The sequence below is a fragment of the Eptatretus burgeri genome, unplaced genomic scaffold (assembly GCF_056783735.1).
Source record: "Eptatretus burgeri isolate ZD-2024b unplaced genomic scaffold, Ebu_testis_v1 Ebu_testis_scaffold_88, whole genome shotgun sequence".
In the NCBI taxonomy this organism is placed as follows: domain Eukaryota; kingdom Metazoa; phylum Chordata; class Myxini; order Myxiniformes; family Myxinidae; genus Eptatretus; species Eptatretus burgeri.
In genome coordinates, this window is record NW_028222038.1 from 48915 (window position 1) to 74989 (window position 26075).

The window sequence follows — 26075 nt, forward strand, 5'->3', positions numbered from 1 at the left end:
CCATGAGCCCTCATGTATGGTTTGTAAGTGATAATGCCGGCACGGTCATTTGTCCCCTTTGCGCACAGTCTCGGTAGCAGTGCGTGACGGGTCACGATCCATACAACATGGCGGATACCAAGCGGCTTGCTATCGCTCGTCAAGCGAGTTGGAGTGCTTGCTTGAGTGCTTAAGCCGCTTGGTAAGCGCCCCACCAGGAATTCAGTCCTGGAACACACCCTGAGTCATGAATGTCTTCAGCAGTCGCCCACTCGGGAACTTGATCACCACAACCCCCCAACCCCCCAACTCTTAAAGTGTGAAGGGATATTAAACACTTTTCGGGACCTTGTCAGGGTTCGTTGGTGTAAATGTGACGTAATATGCATGTATGACGTCATTCACCCGAATAAGAAAGAAAATGATTAAATATCTTTTCCCCCAATATTGACGTCTCGGCGATTTCTCTCTGTCCTTGTTGGTATCTTGTACGATGTTACACTTTAACCTTTGACCTCCAACGAGGTACGTTTTTATCCGGTTACATTAAATAATTCATTTCACGATCTCGAAATCTTGGTTTTGTGACGCAGCCTCGTATGACGGGCGGTGTATAAACGCTAGTTGCACGTAATCACACTGAGATAGTTTCCCGCCAAAATGACTGTTTCGTGCAGTATGTTTTCAGGTGAGTAGTTTTACCTGTGTGTCGGTGGAAGGACGAAGCGTGTTCTCAGGTGAGCATTGATCAAGGAAATCAGACGCAGGTGGAGGTCAGACATTGTGGCACAGATCAGACACTGTGGCACAGATCAGACACTGTGGCACAGATCAGACACTGTGGTACAGATCAAACACAGCGGCACAGATCAAACACTGTGGCACAGATCAAACACTGCAGCACAGATCAGACACTGTGGGACAGATCAGACACTGTGGCACAGATCAGACACTGTGACACAGATCAGACACTGTGACACAGATCAAACACAGCGGCACAGATCAAACACTGTGGCACAGATCAAACACAGCGGCACAGATCAAACACTGTGACACAGATCAGACACTGTGACACAGATCAGACACTGTGGCACAGATCAGACACTGTGACACAGATCAGACACTGTGACACAGATCAAACACAGCGGCACAGATCAAACACTGTGGCACAGATCAAACACAGCGGCACAGATCAAACACTGTGACACAGATCAGACACTGTGACACAGATCAGACACTGTGGCACAGATCAGACACTACGACACAGATCAGACACTGTGACACAGATCAAACACTGCAGAACAGATCAGACACTGTGGCACAGATCAGACACTGTGGCACAGATAAGACACTGTGACACAGATCAGACACTGCAGCACAGATCAGACACTGTGGCACAGATCAGACACTGTGACACAGATCAGACACTGTGGAACATATCATACACTGTGATACAGATCAGACACTGTGACACAGATCAGACACTGTGACACAGATCAAACACTGCAGCACAGATCAGACACTGCAGCACAGATCAGACGCTGTGGCACAGATCAGACACTGTGGCACAGATCAAACACTGTGACACAGATCAGACACTGTGACACAGATCAGACACTGTGGCACAGATCAGACACTGTGGCACAGATCAGACACTGTGGCACAGATCAGACACTGTGACAGATCAGACACTGTGATACAGATCAGACACTGTGACACAGATCAGACACGACTGGTGAAGATCCTTTGGCTTCACCAATGTTGATCCACCGCACCAATGAACACGTTCACATTCTCGGACATTTTCCTGTGTAAGAGTGTTTGCAACCATTTACAACCCTCAGGATGAAAAGATTATGTATTACGTCCAGTGTGGAACGGCTCTTGAACAACTGTGTCTTCCACTAATCATGTAACTTGCAGGTACAAACAAGAAAAAGAGCAATCAGAGATTGCAGACCCTCGGCAGGACTTGTTTTGTGCGGCGTTTGTTCAGAACTGCCTTACCACAAGCTTCAGTGAACCATGGGTGGGAGGAAGTGTCAGACAATTGAAGACGAGAGGGGATAAATCTGTGAATGAGGGAGAGCAATTTTCTTTGAAAGAATTCATAGGATGACTTGATGTCAGAGAGAGTAGCGATGGGAGACCAGTGGAGAAGTTTGATGGCTGCTTGGAGATCCTTCCAGTCAGCTTGAGTGAAATTCCAGACTCGACGGCACTGAGTTGGTTCTCTGATAATAGCCAGAGAGATGTCCACTTTGACAAGGACGTGGTCAGAAGAACCGGTTGGCGTGGAGGAATAACAGCAGATATTTTCAGGGAAATTTGTCAAAATCAGATCCAGAAGAGATGGAGTACCATTGGTTGGAATCTGGGTCGGGAAGTTGACCAATTGAGTCAGTCCCAATGAGTCGCAGAAGTCTTTTGCTGAAGTGCCATGACAGGTGAGAGAGGTACCCACACCGAGCCAACTGGCATGATGACAATTGAAGTCCCCACATATGAGGAAGAGAGAGTTGGGATGAGAGGATAGAAATTGCTCCATGTTTTCGAATAGTGAGATGAAGATGGAGTCATCACTGTTTGGTGGACGGTACAGCACACATATCAACATGAGGTGGAGTGGAGGGGAAGCCACAGCCAGATGTATTCCTGGGGGTGTGGGGGAAAGAGGGCAGCACATGGAGAGTGAGGAATGGAGTCTTTGATGAAAAGAGCAACTCCTCCACCAGAACGAGGCTCAGGTCTGTCATACTGGAGGAGGGAGATACCAGGGAGAGATATTTGGAGCAGAGACGACCTGAAGGAGGAAAGTTGTTGAAAGAGTGTGGGGGGATTGCAGAATATCTTCGGGAGGGGGCCGGATGAGGAGGAGAAAAGGCTCGGTGGTGCTGGGTTGAGGCACATTGAGGAGTAATAAGAGAGGCGGTAGAAGGCAGATGAGGATTTGAGGAGGTGGAGTGATGAGATGGAGGAAAGAGGAGAGGGGAAGGAGGCAGCTTTGTGGATGTGAGAGGGGGCAACTTTGAGAAGGGTGAGTGAGGGGGAGAGTTGAGGGAGAAAGGTGAGGGGGAGTTTTTGAGAAAGGTGAGAGGGAAGCTTGATGGGGGAATAGTGTGATGGTTGCTTTGAGAGGGAGGGGTGAGAGGGGCGAGTTAGCACTGAAATTGGAAAAAAGTACGTTTGATGGAAAACAACATGCATTGCAAACTGGGGTTTTTAATTTTTAGGTCAGAAATGCGACGAAAGACATTCCGTGAGGGATGCAAGAAGAGAGAATTAAGGGAATGGAGAGAAGAAACGTTGTAACTTTTAGACACGAGATGAAGGAAAGGTCGAATTGAGAGCAGTCTGTAAGAAGAAGAAGAAGAAGAAGAAGAAGAAGAAGAGTGGTGAATTATGATACACTAATGAGAACCACACGTGTGAAAGAGGAAGATGAAGCATGGTAAGAGACTGTTATATTGTTATTATTAGTATTTTTTGATTAGGATTGCATAATATTAGGGAAAGGAAAGGTTGAAGAACAATCATGGAGATGAATGGTGAATTTGGAATGGCAAACGCAGAGGGTGGAAACAGATCCAGCAGAAACACGTGGTTATGGGCGGTGTATATTATTGTACTTTGTCTCCACTGCACAGGATGTCACAGTTGTTGAAAGGCATTATTGTACTTTGTCTGCACCATACAGGGTGTCCCAGTTGTTGAAAGGCATTATTGTATAGTTACGTGGAAAGGGGGACCATCGTGAGACCGTGGTAAGTGTGGTATGTTTCGTGTGTCTCGAGTAAGTTACATTGCCATGTAACAGAGACCTATGAGACGAGGTAGTTTGTTGTCGGTGATGCTGAGGAGCCAGCGTATGTAATTTATAGACAGGCAAGACAGTAATTTTTGCATGTGTGAACACATTTGTTGATGGGCAGGGATCGGTGAGGACTTCCCGTGAAATAGGCACAAAAATAAGTTGAAAATAAGTTGTTGGTGTCGTAAAAGACCCAGGTTGTTTTATATATATATATATATATATATATATATATATATATATATATATATATATATATATATATATATATATATATATATATATATATATATATACTGTATATTTTTATTATTACCTTCGCATTCTGCGAAAGGTTATGTTTTGGTCGGCGTGTATTTATTTATTTATTTATTTGTAATCTTGTGATTCGTATAACTCAAAAAGTATTAAACCGAATTGCATGAAATTTGGTGGGATGATTGGTTATTAGCCAGGAAGCATTCGATTAGATTTTGGGATCGTTCGGGTCAAAGGTCAAGGTCAAGGTCACGAAAAGGTCAAAATCGTCTTTTTACGATAACACGGTCAATTTTTATTCAATTTGCATGCAACTAACGCCAAAATTTTCAGAATTCAACGCCTCATCTTGTGATATGCAATATGGCACAATGACGTCCATACTCTTGTTACCGGTTAGGGGTCAAAGGTCAGGGGGGTCACGACCTTGAAAAATATGTAGTTTTTGTCATAACGCGGTCAATTCTTGTCCGCTTTACATGAACCCAGCACCAGAATGTTCAGAATTTAATGCCCAATCTTGTGACACAATGACGTCATAACACATGTCACCGGTTGGGGTAAAATGTCGGGGGGGGGGGGTCACGCCCTTGAAAAATATGCGGTTTTTGGCATAACTCAGTCAATTCTTATTCGATTTGTATGAAACCAGCATCAAACCAATTCCCCACACTCATACCAAGAACAAAAAAAGTAGTGGTGGCGAAGGTATGCGCTCTATGAGTGCCCGTTCTAGTTTTATTTGTTTTTGTTTGCTTTATCATGAAAACATCATCCAATCAAATCAAAATTTGTTTCGTCATTGATGTGAAACTTTAAGTTAAGGGTTAGTGAAACTGAATGGGGTTGAGTTGGGGTCCGACAAGACCCCTGGGGTCTGACAAGATCCCATTTGTAAGATTCGGTTGTAAATATGTTGGTGGATGAGGGTTAAGTTAAGGGAAGAAACTTAATTCTCATCTTTCAAATGGAAAGGGTAGTCCATAAATAACTATATACAACAAGTGGTGCCAGGCACAACAAATCCCACCCATTTAAGGCATAAAGTTGTTTTGGGGATCAAAGTTAAATTTGATACATCCTTAACCTGAATGTTGATTATAAGGAATAGAATAAGGAATATTTTAGTCTTAGTTTGAAGTCAATTAAACCATTTTTGACGAAGTTATGAGCGAAAAACGATTTTGACCTTTTCGTGACCTGTCCTTGACCTTTGACCTCATTGGACCCAAACGTTAATGGGGTTGTACAAGGTTCATTACCCACCTGTGGATACAATTTGACAGTGTTTGAGCAAGCCGTTTTCCCGTGAAGTTGTAGTTTCGTAACCATGTTTTAATTTTAATGGAAAATTTGTAATTTTGACCGATGACCATGACCCCCAAAACTTCGGACCTTACCGATCTTCACAAATATGCATTTTTCACTATAGGAATGGGTAGGATTATAAGTGACAAATCGAATAAGGTTCACTACATAATAAGCTTAGTTTGAAGTAAACAGATCATTTTTGACGAAGTTATGTGCGAAAAACGATTTTGATCTTTTCGTGACCTTGACCTTGACCTTTGATCCAATTGGACCCAAAAGTTAATGGGGTCGTCCAAGCTGCATTGCCTACTTGTGCCTAAATTTGATAGTGTTTGCATAAGCCGTTTGCCGTAAATTTGCTAACAGACAGACAAACAAACAAACAAACAAACAGACAAACAAACTGGACGATTACAATATCCCGCTCCCTCCCTCCGGGGGCGGGAAAATTAACAATTGGACTTTTTATACAATTCATCATTTATGTTCATCCATAAATAACTAAATCAGATTAAAGTACCAAGTTACATTCAACTCGGGAAGTAATCAAAGATTCAGGCTGAAACGATTGGGAAAAACAAACAATTTAATGGTTAACACCTGTACGCCTGATCGTAAGGACGTACAAAGAATAAACACTCACAGGAGACGGAAGGAACTTCCAACAAGAGGAACAACAAACACAGTTATGGGATTAAAGATATCCCAAAGTTTGAGAAACAAAATAGAATTCCAGTTCATGTTTACACTTTTAATAAATAAAAATGAATCGTGTGTGTGTGCGTGATGGTTTGTGTGTTTGTTTGAGTGTCTGTGTGTATTTGTTTGAGTGAGTGTGTGCGTGTGTGTGTGTTTGTTTCAGTGTGTGTGTGTGTGTGTGTGTGTGTGTGTTTGAGTGTCTGTGTTTGTGTGTGTGTGTGTGTGTGTACGAGATTGTGTGTGTGTTTGTTTGAATGTTTGAGTGTGTGTGTGTGTGTGTGTTTGTGTATGTGTGATGGTTTGTGTGTTTGTTTGAGTGTGTATTTGTTTGAGTGTGTGTGGTTAAGTGTGTGTGTGTGTGTGTGTGTGTGTGTGTGTGTGTGTTTGAGTGTCTGAGTGTGTGTGTTTGTGCGTTTCCACCTCCATTTTGGTAAATATTCATGCTTGATGGAGCAAGTTGTGAAGTTTTCTTGTTCTCAGAGTTTCGTTCCGAGGGTTCGTTTCAAGATCGTCACGGAACCCCATTCAGCCTCCAACTGTTGTTCGTTTGTCGTAGTATTCATTCCCCGGAATGATTTTTAACGACACAGTGAAGGTTTTGTTTATCATTCCTGCAGCTCCAACTCTCACCGGTACAATTGAACCTTTCTTCAGTTTCCAAGTCCTCTTGACCTCCATTTTCAGATCCTGGTATTTGGTCATTTTCCTGATTTCTGTGTCATTTAGTCCAAAGTCATGGGAACTGAAACCTCAATCAACAATGCCGACTTTTCCTTTTCGTGTTTGAGCACTACGTCCAGACGCAATGCTTTGTTTGCAATGTCCACACTTGGATGGGATCATCTTGTCATACATGAGTATTATATGTTCATTTACAAGGATCGGATGTGGTTTGTGTTTCCACGATTGTTTTGGGGCCGGGATGTTGAAATGTTGATGGATGTGCCAGTGGATTACTCCACAGACGCTGTCATGTCTTTCAGTGTTCAGGTGTTCTGACATGAGTATTTTGTCATGTCTTTCGGTGTTCAGATGTTCTGACATGAGTATTTTCAATCTTGCAAGGAGGTGACTGGTACTTTCTGTTTCTACCCCCCAAAACCTGCATTTGTCCAATTGGCTCAATCCCGCCATTTCCTTCAAGGCATTAATGTAGTGTCCTTGGTCTTGAGCAATGAGCATTGATGATGACTCGTTCTCCATCCCAACTAATTTGATCTTTTCTTCATCATTACAATGATCCTTCCTTGTCGATCCTTGCTCTGTCGAGCTCTTTTTTCTTAATCTTCCTGCTCTTTTGTCATTCTCCCATTTGTCGGAGTATATCTGCTGATTTTTATTTTTTTTATAATTTTCCTATTTTTCTTTGCAATAATTGGGGCTGTGTTTGTTTCTGTTTCATTTTCCTGTGTAGTACCTGTAATTTACACCTGTTCTCATTTCCCAAAAATCTCCCATGCTTCATGCGTAGATTACGCTTTCCAGTCGAGGATTATTTACTTCTCCTCTAAGCCACAGCTAAGTTCATTTAATCTTCTACGATTCGTCTGGAGCCGATTAGCTGTTGGTTGGAGAACAGGCAACACCTTTTTAGCTTTGGTGTCGAGTGCTGTGTGAGTTAGTTTGTGGTGATTCAAGTGTGATAATTGACGAAACAATTTAGAACACACAGAACACTCGTACGGTTTCTCCCCAGTGTGAAGTCGTTTGTGAACCTTCACGGTAAATGAATGACGAAATACCTTAGAACAAATAGAACACTTATACGGTTTCTCCCCAGTGTGAGTTAGTTTGTGTACATTCAAGTTTGATAACTGACGAAAGAACTTAGAACACACAGAACACTCGTACGGTTTCTCCCCAGTGTGAACTCGTTTGTGGATTTTCAAGGAAAATGAATGACGAAACAATTGATAACAAACAGAACACTCGTACGGTTTCTCCCCAATGTGAACTCGTTTGTGATTCTTCAAGTGTGATAACTGACGAAACAATTGAGAACACACAGAACACTTGTACGGTTTCTCCCCAGTGTGAACTCTTTTGTGATCATTCAAGTGTGATAACTGACGAAATCGTTTAAAACACACAGAACACTCGTACGGTTTCTCCCCAGTGTGAACTCGTTTATGATCATTCAAGTGTGGTAACTGACGAAATCGTTTAAAACACACAGAACACTCGTGCGGTTTCTCCCCAGTGTGGTTGTTCTCCCCAGTGTGGTTGGGTTTCTCCCCAATGTGAACTAGTTTGTGCTTGTTCTCCCTAGTGTGGTGGTTCTCCCCTTGGTTGGGTTTCTCCCCAGTGTGGTTGGGTTTCTCCCCAGTGTGAACTAGTTTGTGCTTGTTCTCCCCAGTGTGGTTGTTCTCCCGTTGTTTGGGTTTCTCCCCAGTGTGACATCTTCGATGTGTGTGACATCTCCCCAGTGTGACGGTGTCCTCACAAGAAGACATTTGCTGATTTAAACAATCTTCTGTGTTGAAGAACTGGGTAGAGATGGGAAAAGAAGCCATTTTCATTTCTTTCTCTGCAAAGACAAAGAACCATCAGAAACTAATTAGGTCATGATGTGTTTAGCACAAGGAATTATGGGATGCAATCAGAGTCAGATAAATGATACATGGGGGACGTTAGACTTTCTTTGTTTTAAGGAAAGAGAAATGAATGTTGCTATTTTTCCACGTTTGGTGATTCCCAATGATCAGCGAGATGACCTGAGATCAGAGTTACAAAAGAAAACTCGAGAGAATGTGAAAATGTGAAGTCGTCCGCGTCCGATTTGTATTCACACTTCTTCTCACGTCTTCTAAACATGACGAAAGGTTAAAAAAACAAATCGATGATTTCAGTCGACCTTGATCTTTTGACCTCACAAGCGATACAGGCTTCAGAGACCCAACATGAAAACCTCACTCAAATTTCAAACTCAATCGGATGAAAATTCACTATTATGATTATATGTCACCTTGACCTTTGACCTTTTGATCCCCCAAAAAACAAACAATCGGCTTCTGGCTTTTGAATGGTGACCCAATTCAGTGACCCCAATATGCAAATTATTAATTTGTTGAAATTTTCTCCAAATTCTCATCATAAAACTTTTGTTGCGGGCCGGCGGGGTTGGGTGAGAAGACCACAAGGTGGCGGAAGCTACGTCGATTCCCACCAGAATCCCCGGAATTGTCGGCCGTCGCTCACGGATAATTCCGTGACGCGGAGGGTCGCTGAACCGACCGTGGACGCCAATAACTCAACCGCGTGACCTGGGGTCCTCCCGTCTACGGGTTAATCGTAGTTTACGGGTTAATACCTCATAAATCACGTGGTTTAATTACCGGGGAACACGCCCTCGGTACGCCTTGTCTGAACCGGATCACTCTACCGGATCGGATATCCTTTCCGGATCGGATGCAGCCGAGCGGCACTGCCAAGGACGTACCGGCTAGAAGGAACGGATTGTTGGGAATAAAGAACCGACTAGACTTAGATTCGAACCATGCTGGACCAATGAGAGAAAAGACAAATGCGAGCTGGGAACATTCCGAATGACAATTATTTATTCACAAGAAAGCGAGGAAAAGCATGTGGCACAACAAGGATTTATTGCGAATGTAACGCAGGGAAAGAGGAGAGGGGTGTGGGGTGCGACAATAATACAAGCAACTTACGAAAGCAGACACAGTGTCGACTTGACGCGAGATTATTAACAGTCACAAGAATAAGGATCTTCTCCAGGCTTGCTTAACAGACAGGCGCCAGCACACTCAGACACACACACAGAAAAAGAAACCCCAGTGAAAAGGGATTTTTTGCAGCCAGGGAGGGAGGGGAGTTGAGGTTATAGTTTTTGGTACCTGGGAGTTTCGGGGGAGGGATGCTCCGTGGTGCGGCACCCGACAATAGTCGCGTTGTTCTGGCCACAGCCGCACGTGTGGAGATCGTGTTCTTGAGGAGGAGCTTGAGTGGAGAAGGGCGGAGACCAGAGGGCGAGGGTGGAGCAGTCGGTGGGACCAGGCAGGAGGCGGTTCATCGAGACGAGATGTGGGCGGAGTCAAGTAGCAGGAACACTCCGCCTGAAGAACACCCACACCGAACACGACACACTTCTCACAATTCTCTTCACACTCACGGAGGATTCTCCGTGTTTTATAGAGCCCGGAGCTCGTTGGAGGGGCCATGCCGAATCCGATGTCATCGCCAGAGTCGGGCGCTCCGACCGGCTCCGATCCCTCACGTGATCCGCCAGCCTGGTCCGGGTTTTGGGTAGACGCTGGTGCAGCCCGCCCACCTTACTGCGGGACTCGCTGCACATGTCTTCTTTCGGATAGACGTTGGTGCACGATTATGGTAGACGACACCAGACGAGGGGGCAAGCGAGGCAGAAGGCACCGTGGATCGTCACGCTGTGGTAAACGAGACGAGGGGCAAGCGAGGCAGATTTACCTGAGAAAAGAAAATGTGTGAATGAAATAAGAAGGGAAAAATGAATTTGATAACCTAACTATTAGCCCATCGCAACGCACTCCCTTGTCTTCCCACGAAACAAAAGGAAGGGGGTCTATCTACACGTATATTAATGGCATAACTGTCTCAGGCCACCCAGTGCCGTAGATAAAGACAGTCTGGCCAACTGGCTCGGCAGGCGCCATATTGCATCCCAGCCAGCGTGATGCTGGCTCTGCAGGAGCATACGCGCTGCGCGATATGAACGGGCATTTTCCTTCTTACACAAAAGGTAAAGGGAGTTTCGACTTCAAATTTTGAGCTTTGCTCGAAAATAAGTCGCTCTACAAGATGGTGTATTCTGGATGCTGATAAACCCACCAAAAAAGAACTGAGGTGACATAATACCACAAGTCGCATACTGAGGACGGACTAATCTATTTCTTGACTGTCCAAGATTTCTTGCCTGAATCTATGGAAACCTGTGTATCGCACGAACCACAGAGGCGAGAAATCTAGCGAAAAAATGACCAGTTCAGCAAAGCCAACCATGATTCGGAGAGCTCCTCAGGATGAATTAAAAGAAACATGACCCAGAATTAGAGTACAAGATTCATAAAAGGCCAAAACGAAAAAGTACGGTGGACGGCTATAGATGGCCAGGAGGGTAGACGGCGATAACCGCTATAACAACAACTGGCAGTACCAACTTTTGCCTGGCTGACACGGATCGAATTTTACGCTTTGGGATAGATGTACAGACTCACAGTGAAAAACTTCGTCAGTGGCTTCGTTTTCAGATCGTGGCAGTCGGGAATATCAACTGAGAAAGCGGACAGACGACGGACAAGTCTTTCAACCAGGTTATGCCCATTCAACTGGTCCTGCACCATCCTGAACTGCTTCTCTCCTTCTCTGAACATCTTGAAAGTCTCGTCACTGCAATGAGTCAAAGCGCCTTCGTTGTACTCCTTCAGTCTTGTTATCGCCTCACGACTGCCCTGCGAAAGAGACTTTCGGCGGTCCTCCGCGGCTTCCAGGAAAATGGTGCAATGTGTCCAGGATTTGGAGACGGAGGAGATACAGTAGCCAGCCAGGTAATACAAGCTGCTCTCTTGGGCTTTGCTCAGAGGATCAGGAGGCAGCTCTCCAATCAAACAGCTGAATGTGTCCTCGTCACATTCATCTGGTGTCGCCGGTTTCTCTTTCGGAATGTCGAGGAAATCCGCTAAAAAATGACCGGTCATCCTCGAGATAATTACCGGACGCGGGACACTTCAGAAATTGCGCCACCGTTATGAGCTTCAGGACCTGTCCGAATTCCAGCGCGTTTGGGACAGGATTCTTGAATCGGACGCACCCAGACAGGTTCTCGAGGCAATCCTGCGTGAGTCTGGATGTGAGCACAAAGTGGTGTCCCCTGGCCAGCAGTTCTCTCTGAATGTCGAGCACAGACGAGGCCGATAATCTGACGCCGGATTGCCACGGCTTCCACGATTTTCCACATTCTATCCCTCCGAATACCACCAGCGTCTCTTCAAGGTGCCGGATCGCCTTCTCGTAATCACACGTATTCGCTTTACTGAGCGCGGTGGCGGGGTGACGGCTGGACATCAGGTCGAACCAGGTGTTCAGAAAGTCCAAAAACCAGGCAGTCGTTAGCAACGCGTTGTCAAAACCTTCGTTTTCCACCAGGAAGTGCAGCCTAGCACTGACCGACTTCCTGAAAAAAAATTCAATGCCTTTCCCACTTTCATTTTGTCCAAATGGGCGGTGTTCGACACCATTTCCATGCCGAGATTGGGCGTCAGTTTCAGATCGTCATTGACCTGAAATGTCACCAGTTCCTTGATTGCCCCCAGGCTGACGACATTTGAAGGCAGATCATGCCTGGAGACGATATCAGCACCGAGCTTGAATTCGTTCCCATTCACCAGACTCGCCTTGACATTCTTGATCAGGTGCGGTGCGTCGTACTTGAAATGTAGGAACCTGCCGTCAGCGCATGGGTGGGGAATTCGATTGACTGTCACTGCGTGATTCGAACTCACCAGTCCGAAGTTCTTGAACATTGCTCGATTGGCACTACCTACATCACATGTGACTGCTTTGACATGGAGCCCAATGACATGAGCCCGCTGTACGATTTCAGTCACAAGTGGCTGGAAGTAGGCTCCGTTCACCGAATTGCCCATAAAATGATAGGCAATTGTTTGCTTCCATCTGGAGGTGTTGCAGCGTCACCATGTCCTGGCAAAGTTACATTTCCGCGCAAACTACTGGATGATCTGTCGAACTGCAATCCCACTTCAATTGTCATTTCATCCAGCGTTAGGCAGCACTCACGCTCCGGTTCCTTCATGGTAGCAACCTTCAGCTGGAGGAAGTCGAACACTTTATCAAGAATACCAGGTTCCATCGCAATAACCTCCATCTTCCGTCGTAATGAACGAAGCGATGGCAGCGGCTGGTGTTGCGACAACAGGACTTCGTAGCCGGTACTGCCACATGCAAAGCGGAGTTGCAGAGCCTTCTTGTGGGTTTCTGCTGACCACTGAGTACCCCTTGTGCTGAGACGAGACAGCTTGTTGATCTGATCGAGGTTGAAAACTTTCTGGACATTCGCCTTCAGAGTGACGAGCTCCCTGGCTTGTTTGCGTTTGTCCCACTGTGCCTCATGTCACCGCCACTTGAGAGAGACCACTTTCGCCTCCACTGCTGCGATCTTGGCGTCGCAGTCAGGACCCTGGTCGGTTTCAGCCGGCGTTACAGGGGCATCGGAGGCAAGGTCAACGAGTTGGACATCTTGGTTGTCATGGTCATTCACAGGCATGTCTTGTTTTGCGTATGTGTGATCTGGGACGGGCTCCTTCTGTGGTGTCGTCTCGTGATGGGGTCGTATCCTCGGCTTCCTTTTCGTGACAGGCACAATATGTGGAAAGACAGTCGGGACGGCATTGTGCTTGAGTGGTCTTGAACCATCAACCCTCCTGTTTTCATATTGACCGTCGTCAGTTGGAGGGATTGAATTTTACGGGAAAACTGCATACACTATTTCCTAACCTAATATGGATAAAACCAATGTGAGAAAGTTACTTACGGCTCGTGGTGTGTATCAGATCGGATATATTGCAAATCTAGTGTTGACTACTTACGTATTCGTGAAATTTCGGCATCGGATTACATCTCATTATTTCGGATTCCGAGCTGTTTCAGCGCTCCGATCTGATCCGATCCGACAGGCATTCATTCAATCTGACTTTAACCTAGATACTCCGATCCGACGTCGGATGGGAACTGCAAACCGCCGCTACTTACCGCACAAAGGTAGGCATTGTCGTGTGGAGTCCAGTTCTCCCTTTTCACATTTACGGCCCAACGACGACATCTTTCCGGGTCCCTGGGGAAGCGGTGCGTTTTCACGCCTTGCCCTGGACGCACAGCACACCCCACCATTGTGTCATCAAAAAAGTCAAAATCTGACGAGAAAACGTGAAAAGATGGCGAAAACTATTCTAATTTCGCTCCAAAATTCACTCGCGTTGAGTTGGGCTGCAACATGGCGCCAGCAACGCACGTGACCGGGTATTGACCAATCAGAGCCCTGCATGATCGAGACAATAGTTGGCCAGACTCTTTATATACGGCACTGGGGCCACCTATCTGTTGTATCCATGCGGTTCCGAGAACCGCAACACTTTGTTGAAAATTTGAAAACAAAAGCTCAAAACAAAAGGTATGACAAGGCCAGACAGACAGACAGACAGACAGACAGACAGACAGACAGACAGACAGACAGACAGTGAATATAAAAACCCATCTCTCATGCTGACATAAACGAACAATCAGAGATTACAGACCCTCGACAGGACTGGTTTTATGTTTTGTGTATTTTGCGTGGAAAATAAATGGAAAGATGAAGGAAATTAAAGGATATTAATTGCAAACAAAAGATCTCAATGGTCTAGTTGTCAAGGAGTAAAGGTGAAAAGTCTGAAAAGTTGTAAATTGTAAGAGGACTCCAAGGATTTAGAGGTTCAATGGGGTCTGGTCTTAGGGGATTATAGGGTCTGAAGCGTCTCAGCGTTCTCAGGGTTGTAAACGTATGAAAACGTTCCAGAATAAAAGTTAAAGATTTTAAATTCTAACGGTTTCACTCTTCGGTAGTTTTAGAGCCGAGATCATTTTGTCCACGTTTGAATGGGCGGACACTTTTGTTTTCCCCCATTGCATCCCTGCTGATGGAGGACTGTTACGAATGTGGCAGCCATGAGCACACGACAGCCAGAGTCCTTATAGATCAGTTATATCGGTAGGTATGTGTTCGTAGGTCGGGTCCCGTCCCTATGTTTAATGGGTGATGAAATGTTCGTGCGCTGCGGAGTTATTTTGATGGTCAGGGTTTTCTTTTACATTTTCACATCACTTCCAACAACAACAACATATTCACTCCACCCTGATTCAATAAGTTCAAGAAGGACTTGGCATCTTTCTCGACCAATCAGAGAGATGCGAGCGAGTTTTGCCGTCGGTCGGCCAATGAGAGCCAACGCAGGACAATATTACTCCTCTTCCTGTTTTAGGGGCGGTCCGCCGTGACGCCCACCACCCCCCCTCCTGGTCCAATCAGCAGACTTGGCGCCCCTTTTGGCCAATCACAGGGGCGACGAGCGCATTTGCGCGCCAAAAACCGTCCAGTGAGGGAGAGCGGGTCGGAGGAGGCGGCTCCTCCCCTCTGGAGAAGGAGTGAATAAATGATCGGCGCGCTCGTGTTGGTTGGCGTCCGTCTTTCATCCTCCGTCCCTGGTACTTGGAGTGGCATCGTGGTTGCGAGTTCGAGTCCCGCCGGTCCAGGACGTCGAAGAGCACACGAGGTGGACAGGTCCAAGATAGCTCTGGTTTCCAGCTCATCTTCCCTCGAGCTGGAAACCTTCAATAAAGACCCGACGGGGTCCATTTTTTTGGGTGTGTGTCTGAGTGTGGGCCCCTCTCGAAGTACAATCGTTAAGTGATTCCGTTATTGTACATTGGAATATATTCGGTTGTCATCTGCTCTTTGTCTCCCTTGCTGGTTTTTGCCCATTGTTGTAAAATAAATCCCCTCTTGTTGAATGTCCCAGCTCGTCCTTGTCCTTTCTATTATTGGTTTGCGCGCTGCGAACGGGAACTAGGAGGCCTCATTGCTGCCGAAATCGTGCAATCGGCCCGGCAGGATTCTGGTACTCTGCTCGCTCACGGCCCGGATCGCGCAGATCCTGCCGAGGGTGAAATTCCCCGGTAGTTTGGACGACGTGGGTATTTAGGGAAATTGAAATTGGCAATTAACCCTATCCCATGTGGTCGACCTATTGGCGATCTTCGGTCCGATAAGGGACCCGTCGGCTCTGGAGTTATCCGGGGTGACGCCATATAAATTCAGGGTGTTCGGTGGAGCCGACTCCACTGCTCCATCTCGCGGTCGTGCTCGCCACCGAGACCCAGCCCCACAACAGTACAACCACACTCCATGATGCGGTGCTTTGTGTACATCCTTGTTTATGATATCTCACCTCTGAGCTCCTTTTCCTTTTCTTTCCCCACAATGCTCATGATGTCCATCCACATGACCCGGGGAGACTCGTGCCCACTCAAACAGGACAACACCTTTTCCTCCACGTCCTGCTTCTTGCTGGTCTCAGACGCCGGCACAACTCGATCCTTCATGGAGGGAATGTCTTCCTCCAAGCGCTCATGACGGTTAGTGCAACCCTGTGGATCTCCAACCACTCCACCACCACCGGTCATCAGCGCACATGGCAGGGTCGTGCCCAATGGTATCGGGACCGGCGGCAGGACGGGCCAGGTCGGCTCAAGGTAGGGCACGACTTGCGAGTCCATTGTGGACTCCACCAATATCCCTGGCTCACCACAACCCACACCACTCCTTCCCACCACATCCCACACCACCACAGGGTCATGTTGCAGGGATGGGTCGTGCCCCAAATGCAAGTCTATCGGTGTGATATTCGACAATGCCACGAGTGCGGTCTTCCGCTCCCCCATCCATCCTTCAGCACCGCTGTGTGGATCTGACATCTGAGCCGGGGTGTCCGCATCGCATCGCTCGGGACCCTGTCCGTCGGGAGGCGTCGCGGTCACCACATCCAGCACCACATTCGACGGTGGGAGAACAGTCACGGACGCAATCAGGTAGCCACCCCCTCCGGAGCACGTGGCCAAGATCGCAGGCCCCCTCCATGAGGGTGGTCCACTCACTGAGAGGGTCGACGTTGGAATTGGTAGCAGTACTTTTGGTGGGGGCACCGAGACCGTCCATCCCGGATTTGGACCCTGGAACCGCGACATGGATGGCTCCTCGAACGTCACGAAACCAAACGGTGTATCGGAGACACGACCCGGAGTCACGGAAGGTTCGTTGTGGTGAAGAGGGGGAGGGGTGGGGGGGGGGGAAGAGCAGGATATATCAAACCGCGAAAACCCGTCGTCAAGGGAACTGTCAATGAACCCTTTGACGAATCGGCTTCAACGAACAAAACGATTTTTTTTTCGCGAGCAGCGTGGTGACGTCACGACGCGTCACCCAATCGCTTCACCTCGTTGTTTCTCTCCCGTGGAACCGCGCGGTGAAAACAACATGTGTGTGTCTCCACAGAGTGGACTGGGATATAAAACACCACTCGGTGCTTCATGGTTAATTACACACCTTCACCAGGATGAACAGGTTACCTTTTGGATCCCAACGGCCACTGATAGGCCGGAGCTGCGTCCACACCTGATGGAACCAAAATTTAATCCGTTTGTTCTTGTCACCGACAAACTCATCCACCAAGTTCTGTGACGTGAACATTCTCAAATCCGGATTGGGATCTTCACCAGAATCGAATCGACTCGTCCTCGTCACACACAAAACATGTCCACCGAGTTTCGTCCGAACTCACACACTCGTTCACCACACCACGTGATATTCCTGTTTTGGCTAAACCAGCACAACCTGGTGTGTCACCACAAGTTTACCGAGCTGTTCCAGAGTCAACAACAGCTTTATCATGTACAGAGGACAGTGATTGCACCCGGATGGTCCATCGACCTGTAAACCCTCCGATAACAGAAAACAGAAACATCCATTAAATGATGTTGCGCAAACTAACTCTACGATGCGCAAGCTAAAGTGTGTTTGTTCAATAAATGTTGTAATTGTGTTGATGACTTCGAGTTTGCTTCCACACCACAAACCACGGTTGACGAATTGGGTACTTTGGCAAGGAGCACGAACGAGCAGGAGCACTCCGTGCTCAGACCAGTGTCCGAGTAGGTCAGGGAAAATAAAAAACCCAGCGGGGAGGAGGAGTGCGAACAAAGGTGGAGTGCACTCAGTTTTAAACCCTGGAATGTGGTGAAAATTTTTGATGTGTAAAATATTTTGGACGTTGTTTTGTTCAATACATTTCTATTAATTTCCACACACACCATAAGCTCGAGAATCTCCAAACGTGAGATGAATTGCGGAATTGATCCAAACAGAAGTTCCGACTGCCAAAAAAAACACAACTTAAATTTGTCCAATTCACACATTCTTTGGCACCTCTTCCTCTCCTCAACTTCCGGAGAGTTGTATGGTGGTGGAGGGTACATGGGAGGAGGATTGTGTGAGGAGAAGGGAAGGAAATTGAGCATGAGGGCAGCGAAGGTGGTGTGAGGGGAGGGGAAGGCAGCATGAGGGGAAGGGAAGGCAGTGTGAAGGCAAGGGAAAACAGCGTGAGGGGAAGGGAAGGCAGCATGAGGAGAAGGGAAGGCAGCATGAGGGGAAGGGGGAGGCAGCCTAAGGGGAGTGGGAGGAAACATGAGGGGAGAAAATGGGAAGGCAGTGTGATGGGATGGGAAGGCAGTGTGAGGGGATGGGAAGGTAGTGTGAGGGGAGTGGGAGGCAGCATGAGGGGAGTGGGAGGCAGCATGATGGGAGAGGAAGGCAGTGTTATGGAAGGGGGTGGCAGCATGAGGAGAGTGGGAGGAAACATGAGGGGAGAAAATGGGAAGGCAGTGTGATGGGATGGGAAGGCAGTGTGAGAGGATGGGAAGGCAGTGTGAGGGGAAGGCAAGACAGCGTGAGGGGAAGGAAAGGCAGCGTGAAGGGAAGGCAGTGTGAGGGGATGGGAAGGCAGTGTGAGGGGAAGGGAAGACAGCGTGAGGGGAAGGAAAGGCAGCGTGAGGGGAAGGGAAGGCAGTGTGAGGGCAAGGGAAGACAGCGTGAGGGAAAGGGAAGGCAGTGTGAGGGGAAGGGAAGACAGCGTGAGGGGAAGGGAAGGAAGTGTGAGGGGATGGGAATGCAGCATAAGGAGAAGGGAAGACAGCCTGAGGGGAAGGGAAGGTCGTATGAGGGGATGGGAAGGCAGTGTGAGGGGAAGGGAAGGCAGCGTGAGTGGAAGAAAAGGCAGTGTGAGCTGAAGGGAAGGCAGCGTGAGGGGAAGGGAAAGCAGCGTAAGGGGAGGAGGGGCAGCATGAGGGGAAGGGAAGACAGCGTGAGGGGAAGGAAAGGCAGCGTGAGGTGAGGAGGATTCGGTTGGAAATATGTTGGGAGATGGAGGTTAAGTTAAGGTAAGAAAATGAATTCTTTTCTGACAAATGGAAGGGGTCATCCATAAAGAACTATATACAATTAACAATTGCACTTTACATATCATTAATAAGTTATATTTGTCCATAAATAACTATATACAATTCACAATAGCACTTTACATATCATTAATAATTTATATTAGTCCATAAATAACTATATACATTTAACAATAGCACTTTACATATCATTAATCATTTATATTCGTCCATAAATAACTATATACAATAAACAATAGCACTTTACATATCATTAATAATTTATATTTGTCCATAAATAACTTCTCTAGAATGAACAAATGCACTTTACATATCATTAATCATTTATATTCGTCCATAAATAACTATATACATTTAACAATAGCACTTTACATATCATTAATCATTTATATTCGTCCATAAATAACTTCTATACAATGAACAATTGCACTTTACATTATCATTAATAATTTATATTCGTCCATAAATAACTTCTCCAGAATGAACAAATGCACTTTACATATCATTAATCATTTATATTCGTCCATAAATAACTTCTATACAATGAACAATTGCACTTTACATATCATTAATCATTTATATTCGTCCATAAATAACTTGAATCAGATTAAAGTTCCAAGTTACATTAAACTCGGGAAGTAATCAAAGATTCAGGCTGAAACGATTGGGGAAAACAAACAATTTAATGGTTAACACCTGTACACCTGATCATGAGGAAGTACAAAGAATAAACCCTGACAGGTGATGTGAAGAACTTCCCACAAGAGGAACAACAAACACAGTAATGGGATTAAAGATATCCCAAAGTTTGAGAAACAAAATAGAATTCCAGGTCATGTTCACACTTTTAATAAATATAAATGAATCGTGTGTGTGTGTGTGTGTGTGTGTGTGTGTGTGTGTGTGTGTGTGTGTGTGTGTGTGTCCACCTCCATTTTGGTAAAGGGTCATGTTTGATGGAGCAAGTTGTGAAGTTTTCTTGTTTTCAGAGTTTCGTTTGAGGGTTCTTTTCAAGATCATCACTGAACTTCCAACTGTTGTTCGTTTGTCTTAGTATTCATTCCCCGGAATGGTTTTTAATGACTCATTGAGGGTTTTGTTTATCATTCCTGTAGCTCCGACTATCACTGGTCCAACTGAAATTTTCTTCAGTTTGCAAGTCCTCTTGACCTCCATTTACAGATCCTGGTATTTGGTCATTTTCCTGATTTCTGTATCATTTAATAAAAAAATCATGGGAACTGATACCTCAATCAACAATGCTGACTTTTCCCTTTCGTGTTTGAGCACTCTGTCCAGATGCAATGCTTTGTTTGCAATGTCCACACTTGGATGGGATGATCTTGTCAGACATGAGCATTATATGTTCATTTTTAAGGATCGGATGTGGTTTGTGTTTCCAAGATTGTTTTGGTGCCGGGATGTTGAAATTTTTATGGATGTGCCAGTGGATTACTCCACAGACGCTGTCATGTCTTTCTGTGTACAGCTGTTCTGACGTGAGTATTTTACATCCTGAAAGGAGGCAACTGGTACTTTCTGTTTATACCCCACAAAACCTGAATTTGTCCAATTGGCTCAATCCCGCCATTTCCATCGAGGCATTAGTGTAGTGACCTTGGTCTTGAATGTTCGACAATGACTCGTTCTGCATCCCAACTAATTTTATCTCTTCTTCGTCATTACAATGAGCCTTCCTTGTCGATCCTTGCTCTGTTGAGCTCTTTTTTAAATCTTCCTGCTCTTTTGTCATTCTCCCATTTGTCAGAATATATCTGCTGATATTTACTTCAATAATTTTCCTTTTTTTTTCTTTGCAATCAATAGGGCTGTGTTCGTTTCTGTTTCATTTTCCAATGGAGTACCTGTAATTTACACCTGTTCTCATTTACCAATAATCTCCCATGCTTCATCCCATGCTTTCCAGTAGAGGATGCCTTCCTTATTCTCAAAGCTACAGCTTTGTTCATTTAATCTTCTATGATTCGTCTGGAGCTGAGTAGCTGTTGGTTGGAGAACAGGTGACACCTTTTTGGCTTTTAACTTTTGTGCTGAGTGCTGTGTGAATTAGTTTGTGTTTATTCAAGTGTGATAACTGACGAAACACTTCAGAACACACAGAACACTCGTACGGTTTCTCCCCAGTGTGAATTAGTTTGTGGTTATTCAAATGTGATAACTGACGAAACAATTTAGAACATACAGAACACTTGTATGGTTTCTCCCCCGTGTGAACTCTTTTGTGTTTATTCAAGTTTGATGAATCACGAAAAAACTTTGAACACACAGAACACTCGAAGGGTTTCTCCCCAGTGTGAAGTCGTTTGTGGTTATTCAGGGTAAGCAAATGCCGAAACACTTTAAAACACACAGAACATTTGAACGGTTTCTCACCAGTGTGAAGTCGTTTATGTACATTGAAGGTAAAAGAATGACGAAACACTTTCGAACACACAGAACACTCGTACGGTTTCTCCCCCGTGTGAACTCTTTTGTGTTTATTCAAGTTTGATGAATCACGAAAAAACTTTGAACACACAGAACACTTGTATGGTTTCTCCCCAGTGTGAAGTCGTTTGTGGTTATTCAGGGTAAGCAAATGCCGAAACACTTTAAAACACACAGAACATTTGTACGGTTTCTCACCAGTGTGAAGTCGTTTATGTACATTGAAAGTAAAAGAATGACGAAACACTTTCGAACACACAGAACACTCGTATGGTTTCTCCCCCGTGTGAACTCGTTTATGTTTATTCAAGGTTGATAAATCACGAAACACTTGAGAACACACAGAACACTCGAATGGTTTCTCCCCAGTGTGAACTCGTTTGTGGTTATTCAAGTGTGATAATTGACGAAACAGTTTAGAACACACAGAACACTCGTAGGGTTTCTCCCCAATGTGAACTCGTTTGTGATCATTCAAGGTAAACAAATGACGAAAAACATTAGAACACACAGAACACTTGTACGGTTTCTCCCCAGTGTGACTGTTCTCCCATTGGTTGGGTTTCTCCCCAGTGTGGTTGTTCTCCCCTTGGTTGGGTTTCTCCCCAGTGTGGTTGTTCTTCCCTTGGTTAGGTTTCTCCCCAGTGTGCTTGTTCTCCCCTTGGTTGGGTTTCTCCTCAGTGTGGTTGTTCTCTCCAGTGTGGTTGTTCTCCCCAGTGTGGTTGTTCTCCCCTTGGTTAGGTTTCTCCCCAGTGTGGTTGTTCTCCCCTTGGTTGGGTTTCTCCCCAGTGTGGTTGTTCTTCCCTTGGTTAGGTTTCTCCCCAGTGTGCTTGTTCTCCCCTTGGTTGGGTTTCTCCTCAGTGTGGTTGTTCTCTCCAGTGTGGTTGTTCTCCCCAGTGTGGTTGTTCTCCCCTTGGTTAGGTTTCTCCCCAGTGTGGTTGTTCTCCCCTTGGTTGGGTTTCTCCCCAGTGTGGTTGTTCTCCCCAATGTGGTTGTTCTCCCCATTGTGAAATATTCGATGTTGATGTAGATTTGATGTCTGAGTCCATGTCTTGGGAGACACAGAGCGATTGTAGGGTTTCTCCCCCAGAGATATTCTTTGTTGTCGAGGTGAAGCAGATTCATAATCAAACTCCTTGGTCCACACAGAACACGGGTATGGTTTCTCATTTGTTTGGATCTGCTTGGGTACCTTTAAATACCTTGTGTGGATGTCGTGAGACACGCTGTTCAATTTATCAGAGTCCTGACAAGAAGACATTTGCTGATTTAAACAATCTTCTGTGTTGAAGAACTGGGTAGAGTTGGGAAAAGAAACCATTTTAATTTCTTTCTCTGCAAAGACAAAGAACCATCAGAACTAATTAGGTCATAACGTGTTCAGCACAAGGGATTATGGGATGCAATCAGGGTCAGATAAATGATACACGGGGGACGTTAGACTTTCTTTTTTTAAGGAAAGAGAAATGAATGTTGATATTTTTCCACGTTTGGTGATTCCCAATGATCAGCGAGATGACCTGAGATCAGAGTTACAAAAGAAAACTCGAGAGAATGTGAAAATGTGAAGCCGTCCGCGTCCGATTTGTATTCACACCTCTTCTCACGTCTTCTAAACATGACGAAAGGTTAAAAAAATAAATTGATGATTTCAGTCGACCTTGATCTTTTGACCTCACAAGCAACACAGGCTTCAGAGACCCAACATGAAAACGTTTCTCAAATTTCAAACTCAATCGGATGAAAATTCACGATCGTATGCCACCTTGACCTTTGACCTTTTGAACCAAAAACAACAAACAATCGGCTTCTAGCATTTCAATTATGACCCAATTCAGTGACTCCAATATGCAAATTCTTAATTTGTTGAAAATTTGATAACAAAAGCTCAAAACAAAAGGTATGACAATGCCAGACAGACAGACAGACAGACAGACAGTGATTGTAAAAGCCCGTCTCTCACGGTCACATTAGGAGTCTTCGTGGTGTTTTTATTATTTATATTTATTTGTATTAGTGTGCAGTCGAGGCTCGTGGAAGAGCTCGTATTAATCTACAGAACGGATCAGAACACAACAGGACAAAAGGAATATTCTGTGATCTCTTTTTCGTGATTTTGTGTATTTTTTCGTGATTTTGTGTATTTTTTCGTGATTTTGTGTATTTTGATGAATTTTTCATTGTTGTTCGTCATGAAAATGTTCCAGAATAAAAGGTGAAGATTTTAAATTCTAACCGTTTCACTCTTCGGTGGTTGAAAAGGCCGAGATAGATTTTGTCCACGTTTGAATGGGCGGACACTTTTGTTTTCCCCATTCCATCCCTGCTGATGGAGTACAACCACACTCCATGATGCGGTGCTCTGTGTACATCCCTGTTTATGATATCTCACCTCTGAGCTCCTTTTCCTTTTCTTTCCCCACAATGCTCATGATGTCCATCCACATGACCCGGGGAGACTCGTGCCCACTCAAACAGGACAACACCTTTTCGTCCACGTCCTGCTTCTTGCTGGTCTCAGACGCGGGCACAACTCGGTCCTTCACAGAGGGAATGTCTTCCTCCAAGCGCTCATGACAGTTGGTGCAACCCTGTGGATCTCCTCCCACTCCACCACCACCAGTCATCAGCGCACATGGCAGGGTCGTGCCCAACGGTATCGGGACCGGCGGCAGGACGGGCCAGGTCGGCTCAAGGTAGGGCACGACTTGCGAGTCCGTCGGGGACTCCACCAATATCCCTGGCTCATCACAACCCACACCACTCCTTCCCACCACATCCCACACCACCACAGGGTCATGCTGCAGGGATGGGTCGTGCCCCAAATGCAGGTCTATCGGTGTGATATTCGACAATGCCACGAGTGCGGTCTTCGGCTCCCCCGTCCATCCTTCAGCATCGCTGTGTGGATCTGACATCTGAGCCGGGGTGTCCGCATCGCATCGCTCGAGACCCTGTCCGTCGGGAGGCGTCGCGGTCACCACATCCAGCACCACATTCGATGGTGGGAGAACAGTCACGGACGCAATCAGGTAGCGACCCCCTCCGGAGCACGTGGCCAAGATCGCAGGCTCCGTCCATGAGGGTGGTGCACTCACTGAGTGGGTCGACATTGGAATGGGTAGCAGTACTTTTGGTGGGGGCACCGAGACCGTCCATCCCGGATTTGGACCCTGGTACCGCGACATGAACGGCTCCTCGAACGTCACGAAACCGGTGACGTCCAGGGACCCAAACGGTGTATCGGAGACACGACCCGGAGTCACGGAAGGTTCGTTGTGGTCAAGTGGGGGGGGGAAGAGCAGGATATATCAAACCGCGAAAACCCGTCGTCAAGGGAACAGTCAATGAACCCTCTGACGAATCGGCTTCAACGAACTCAACGGGTTTTTTTCGCGAGCAGCGTGATGACGTCACGACGCATCACCCAATCGCTTCACCTCGCAGTTTCTCTCCCGTGGAACCGCGCAGTGAAAACAACACGAACGTGTCTCCACAGAGTGGACTGGGATATAAAACACCACTCGGTGCTTCATGGTTAATTACACACCTTCACCAGGATGAAGAGGTCACGTTTTGTGTCCCAATGGCCACTGATAGGCCGGAGCAGCGTCCACACCTGATGGAACCAACATTTAATCGGACGGTGCGGAAAGTGGACGCAGCAACGCGCTGCTCTGGCACATGGTCCCACACCTGACCTGACCTGCGGTCATGTTTGCTGATTTCCAAGCAGATGGCAGATGACCTTCAGTGAATGAGTGTGTGAATAGAAAAGGGAGAGGGTGAGTAAGAGCAGCCGAGAAGGTTTTAGGACACGTGGGCTGATGCCGTCTTGACCGGGTTTGGGCAATTCGGGCGTACTTGTTCGTACTTGAGTGGCCGTATCTGCAAAAAACAACGACACAGGCCGTTCCTTCGCTCTCGTAAACGACGACTGGATTGGGGCATTGTGTTTATCTATAAATGCACATAAGAAATCGAGAAATTATTTGAATACATTAAGTCATCACTATCCGGAAGTCCGTACATTGTAATCCGTAATGGGGAACGCGGATGAGCTTCTCTTCCCCATCAGCCACGCCCACGCAGCAAAGTGTCCTGTGATTGGTTTGGTAAATAAATGGCCATAACTTGGGAACCACTTGTCCGATTAATATCAAACCTTGAAAAGGCAAATACTCAGGGCCCCAGATATATACCTGGCAAGTTTCAATTAGATTGGACCAGTGGTTGTCGAGAAACAGCGGTCGCAGACACACAACACACACACACACACGCACACAAACACACACACACAACACACACAAACACACACACACAACACACACACCACACACACACAGACACATGCACACAAACACACACACAGCACACAACAACACACACACACATACACAACACACACAACACACACACAAGACACACACAACACACACAACACACACAGACACACAACACACACACATACACACCCCTGAACACACACACAGACACACACACACACACACACACA

At 46.1% G+C, this 26075-nt stretch overlaps 1 protein-coding gene across 1 annotated transcript; it reads right to left on the bottom strand.

The window, feature by feature from the left end:
• Window positions 1-5927: 5927 nt before the first annotated feature.
• Window positions 5928-25494, bottom strand: LOC147007591 (uncharacterized). The gene is made up of 6 exons (XM_085866819.1): window positions 23952-25494; window positions 21093-22894; window positions 17969-18031; window positions 17516-17588; window positions 16051-16755; window positions 5928-8585 (listed from the first exon to the last, which is right to left on the bottom strand). The coding sequence occupies exons 1-6, from the start codon at window positions 24745-24747 to the stop codon at window positions 7555-7557; spliced, it is 4470 nt and encodes a 1489-aa protein (XP_085722945.1). The 5' UTR covers window positions 24748-25494; the 3' UTR covers window positions 5928-7554.
• Between the last annotated feature and the right edge of the window lie 581 nt (window positions 25495-26075).